This window comes from Onthophagus taurus, chromosome 1 (assembly GCF_036711975.1).
Source record: "Onthophagus taurus isolate NC chromosome 1, IU_Otau_3.0, whole genome shotgun sequence".
NCBI lineage: Eukaryota > Metazoa > Arthropoda > Insecta > Coleoptera > Scarabaeidae > Onthophagus > Onthophagus taurus.
Genome location: NC_091966.1, coordinates 39,477,680 through 39,483,350, shown reverse-complemented (window position 1 = coordinate 39,483,350; position 5,671 = coordinate 39,477,680). Strand labels below are relative to the sequence as shown.

General features: G+C 37.8%; 1 protein-coding gene across 1 annotated transcript; it reads left to right on the top strand.

Moving 5' to 3' along the window:
* The first annotated feature begins 221 nt into the window (after positions 1-221).
* Positions 222-3,419, top strand: LOC111425084 (uncharacterized). The gene has a single exon (XM_071195649.1). The coding sequence runs from the start codon at positions 222-224 to the stop codon at positions 3,417-3,419; it is 3,198 nt and encodes a 1,065-aa protein (XP_071051750.1).
* The last annotated feature ends 2,252 nt before the right edge of the window (positions 3,420-5,671 follow it).

Here is a 5,671-nt window from a genome sequence, read left to right as displayed (position 1 = left end):
AATTCGACAACGTTGGCCCGCCAGTTACGCAGCTTTTTGGAGAACATTCGCCAGGAGTGTTCGAAGACCGAATTTCTACTTCATGCAACTCTCAACAAATTCGAGATAGAAGAAATTCGTCCATCACGTACTGGAAGCGACCAACGCCATTGAAACAAGTACCGTAAGTCCCTTTGCTTTCTCCTTTATCGTTCTCAATCTGAAACTTGTCAATCGCGATCATGAGTCAGTCAGAAAATTTAACTAAAAAACGAGGTATTGTCAAGGGCAAACTCACGAATTTTGCGAAATTTGTAATAAAATTTGAATCAAATATCAGAGAAAGCGGTATTAATCAGGAACTTTCGTTAGAGTTAGAACAAAGATACAATCGGGCAATTAATCTTATCGATGAGTTCGAGGAAATTCAGGGTGAAATAGATTTGTTAAGCGTTGATGGCGAGTCACAAAACGCGGAGAGGGAGACATTCGAGGCGAGTTTTTACGCAAATACGGCTAAAGCTAAGCGAATTTTGACAAATAGAAATATATGCGCCGATTCGTCGTTCATTTTAGGACCTTCCCCGGATCAACATGTAAAGCTACCGGTTATAGATTTACCAAAGTTTGACGGTGGTTACGACGCATGGCTAGGGTTTAGAGACATTTTCGAATCATTAATTCATAACAACCCAATGATCAACGACATTCAAAAATTTCATTACTTACTGTCGGCACTGACCGGTAATGCTCGTCAGGTTATCGAAAGCTTAGAATTGACAAATTCTAACTATGAAGTCGCTTGGGGGTTGATTCGCGAGCGTTATGATAACCCGCGGATATTAATTCATAATCACGTTAAGGCATTGTTCGAAATTGAAGGGGTTTCGGGTGATAATCCACAGCCGATTCGAAGTTTTATTGACGACTTTCGTAAACATCTGCGCGCGTTAGCTGCATTAAATGAACCTACGGATAATTGGGACACGCTACTTATTTATTTAGCCGTGTCGAAATTGGACGCTGATTCCAATCGGGAGTGGGAAAGGAAAAAGTCCGGTTTAAACAAAGCGAATTTAGAAAATTTGTTAGGGTTTTTGAAAGAACGCGCTGATTTATTGGAAACTTTGGAAAACGGTTCGGGTAAGCGGATAATCGATAAATCAAAACCGAAATCAAAACCGAAATCAAAAACGTTTTTGGTTGCTAATTCGGGTGTTAAGCGTTGTGTAAACTGCAATGGAGAACATTACATACAGGAATGTTCAAATTTCAATAAACTTACGGTTCGGGGCCGTATAGACCGGGTCAAACAATTAAAGGTGTGTATGAATTGTCTACGGTCGGGACATTTTGTTAAACAATGCCGTTCGAGCTCTTGTAAACGGTGCAATTCTCGTCATCATACCTTACTTCATTTGACGCACGATCGCTCAGATTCACCACCACAACCAACGACATCCACCCAAGCACACAGTCTAAATTTCGCACAGCATGCAAATCATTCAAACATCTTACTCTCCACCGTAACCGTTCACGCATTCGATAGACATAACAAAAAACATTCATTACGCGCACTCTTGGATCCGGGCAGTCAAAGTAGTTTTCTTTCGGTAGAAGCTTGCAAGCGGTTAAGGTTGGCTAGAACAGCAACAAACGTTAATGTAGCAACAATAAATCAAACACAGTCAACAATAACGAGTACTTGTTCATTGCGAATACATTCACACTGCACGGATTTTTCACTTAAGGTTAATTGCTTGGTTATAGCAACAATCGCGAATGATTTACCCAATTTTGAAATAAACGCTAACACTTTAAAAATACCTACACACATTCGCTTGGCGGATCCATTGTTCAATAAACCCGATAAGATAGATATGCTGGTCGGAGCTGATTATTTTTGGAATTTGTTATGCGTTGGGCAAATCAAACTTGCAAAAGGGCCTATCATGCAAAACACCCGTTTGGGGTGGATCGTTTCGGGGCCGATACAAGCGAGCGCGGCACATTCGGTGCGGTGCAATTTAATTTATAAGGATGACAATTCCGTAATAAGTAAGCAGTTGGCGCGGTTTCGGGAAGTCGAGGAGTTTGAAGGGTTAGTTCACTCATCGAAAAATGAAACATTTTGCAAAAATCATTTTTATAAAACCACTAAACGTGCAGAAGACGGACGATTCATTGTTTCGACACCGCTAAAGAAAGGTTTAGATTGGTTGGGCGAATCGCATAAAACCGCGGAAAATAGTTTGATGGGTATCGAGCGGAAATGCAAACGAAATCGTGAATTCGGTGAGCAATATCATACATTTATGCGAGAGTATTTGGAGTTGGGTCAATTAAGAAAGATTGTTGATACACGCGAGGGTTATTACATTTCACACGGCGTGTTAAATGAAAATAGTGCCATCACAAGGGTCGTTTTCGATGCATCATGTCCCACGTCAATGGGATATTCACTTAATAATTGTCAGATTGTGGGACCTATATTACAGCCTGACTTGTTCAGTGCCTTGAAACGGTTTCGGGAATACGAGCACGTAGCTACCGCGGATATGCAAAAAATGTACCGTGCCTGTTTAATCAATCCAACCGAACTTAGTAAAGAGTGTTTTATTGCTGCTCTTCGGCGACTTTCAGCTAGGCGCGGGAAACCGAATCGAATGTTCTCTGATAGCGGAACTAAGTTCGTGGGTGGTAATCGCGAATTACAGGAGCTAAGTCTGTTCTTGATTGATAACTCTAGCGAACTCAAAACACCGATTGAAAACGCTTCTAATAGTTGGTTGAATACTCCCCCTAACTTGCCACACCTTGGTGGATTATGGGAAGGCGGTGTTAAGTCAGTAAAATTTCATTTACGTCGGGTTACCGGCAATGCCTCGTTTACGTACGAAAATTTTTATACATTATCTGTTCAGATTGAGGCCATCCTTAATTCCCGGCCATTAACCCCATTATCCACCGATCCCAACGATACGACTCTATCAACCCCGGCACATTTTCTAATTGGTGGGAAACTTACTTTCCCACCAGATCCGGGTTTGAGTCGCAACAATGAAGACCGCTTATCGCAGTTCCATCGCGTCCAGCAGATTCAACAACATTTTTGGACCAGGTGGTCCAAAGCATATTTGTCTGAGCTGCAGAGGTACTACGACTGGTTTACGGGTGACGCTAACTTAAGGTTGGGCCGATTGGTGTCAATGAAGAAAGGCAATTTGCCTGCCTTAAAGTGGCTTACAGGCCGAATTATAGAATTGCACTGCGATAAGGATGGAGTCGCACGAGTGGTCACGCACACAAAATGGGATCATCAAAGGGGCCACGGTCAGACTGTGTCCACTACCAATGGAATAGCAGTCTTGGGTTTCATTAATGTGATTGCTTGTGATTACGTGAATTGTGTGTGCGCGATTAATCACTCAGTAGTGTAAATTTAATTTTTCGATTTTTTTTCATACATTTTGATGTTGAGTCATTATTGTTAATTTGTGTTTTTATTTGTTGAAAGGTAGTTCTTTCAAGGCGGGGAGTATGTTAGATTTTATATTATATTGGTTAATTTATATTAGATTTGATAGGTTTATATTATATTAGTTCATTTATATTGGATTTATTTGTATCGCCTCATTTGTTTAGTCTAGATTTGAAGTGTCTCGAGTCGCAATATTAGAGTCTTTTATCGCATTATTTATTGGGTGGAGTTAAGTGTGGGAATGCGTTGGGGTATTTCGGTGTTTAGGTAAGGGTTTTTAGTTATGACCTAAAATAAAGAAGGAGTCTGCGAGCTCAACTCGTATCAGTTATTCAGTCTTCGATTTAACACCCACCGAAACAGTACCCCTTCAATTTACGCGGAGCAAGGCTCCCTATATAACTCTCGCCACAACTAATCGCAATTTATATGTATAGTTTAAGTGAAATTAATAATAAAGTTTATGGAAACGTAAAACCAAGATTTTGTTGTTAACCAGCGCCCACCAGATAAAAATAAATAATCACACAAGTTGTTAATGGAAAGAATCGATATTCCGAGCATGATATAAAAAAACTTTTAGAACAAAAGTTGTAGCAAATTTTACCCATAACACATTAGTCTGTATCACTTTTGCTCTCAAATGAATCAATGTCGAGAAAAATATGAAAATTACAAGAATTCGCTGTTTCACAAGTTGTTAGTGGAAAAAATCGGTATTCCGAACATGATACAGAAAGCTTTTAGAACAAAAGTTGTGGCAAATTTTACCCTTAACACATTAGTCTCTATCACTTTTGCTCTCAAATGAATCAATGTCGAGAAAAATATGAAAATTACAACAATTCGCAGTTTCACAAGTTGTTAATGGAAACAATCGGTATTCCGAACATGATACAAAAAAGCTTTTAGAACAAAAGTTGTGGCAAATTTTACCCTTAACACATTAGTCTCTATCACTTTTGCTCTCAAATGAATCAATGTCGAGAAAAATATGAAAATTACAAGAATCGCAGTTTCACAAGTTGTTAATGGAAACAATCGGTATTCCGAACATGATACAAAAAAGCTTTTAGAACAAAAGTTGTGGCAAATTTTACCCTTAACACATTAGTCTGTATCACTTTTGCTCTCAAATGAATCAATGTCGAGAAAAATATGAAAATTAGAAGAATTTGCAGTTTCACAAGTTGTTAATGGAAAGAATCGATATTCCGAGCATGATATAGAAAAACTTTTAGAACAAAAGTTGTAGCAAATTTTACCCATAACACATTGCTCTATATCAGTTTTGCTCTCAAATGCTACAAAGTTAAGAAAAGCTCGAAAATATGAAAATTAGAAGAATTCGCAGTATCACAAGTTGTTAATGGAAAAAATCGGTATTCCGAGCATGATACAGAAAACCTTTTAGAACAAAAGTAGTGGCAAATTTTACCCTTAACACATTAGTCTCTGTCACTTTTGCTCTCAAATGAATCAATGTTGAAAAAAATTTGAAAATATGAAAATTACAAGAATTCGCAGTTTCACAAGTTGTTAATGGAAAGAATCGACATTCCGAGCATGATACAGAAAAACTTTTAGAACAAAAGTTGTAGCAAATTTTACCCTTAACACATTGCTCTCTACCACTTTTGCTCTCAAATGAATCAATGTCAAGAAAAATATGAAAATTAGAAGAATTCGCAAAATCACAAGTTGTTAATGGAAAAAGCGTTATTCCGAGCATGATACAGAAAAACTTAGAACAAATTATGCAATCTTAAATTGTCTCTAGCTCTATTCAATGGTGTTTTTTGTTTAACTAAAAAGAGTAAAAGGAAATCTCCACGATTTTCAGCCAGATGTGTTTATTGTCTCAACTAGCTCCAATTATAGACATTATATACGAATGAGTGAGCATGAGTGTTTTGAAGATCTTTTTTTGTTTAATATCCCACAACCAGCAACTCTCGATACAGTTCTATGAACTCACTCCAAAATTTTTTATCGTTTAGATAATTTTACAGTAATATGAGAGAGATATCCGGTCACTAAGATACATTTGTGAATTACAGAGAGATTACTTTATTTATACAAATCAAGTATACGCTAAGTAAAAACGTGAATTATTAACTCAGAAACAAATAAAAATCAGAATGTGCCAGGCCTGGAAAATAAGGCAGATGGACAATAACTTTTCAATTATGCTTCCTCTGATTTGAGGTG

What these genes read in the sequence shown, in the direction of transcription:
- LOC111425084 (XM_071195649.1), top strand. Translation starts at nt 222, where the DNA reads ATGAGTCAGTCAGAAAATTTAACTAAAAAACGAGGTATTGTCAAGGGC.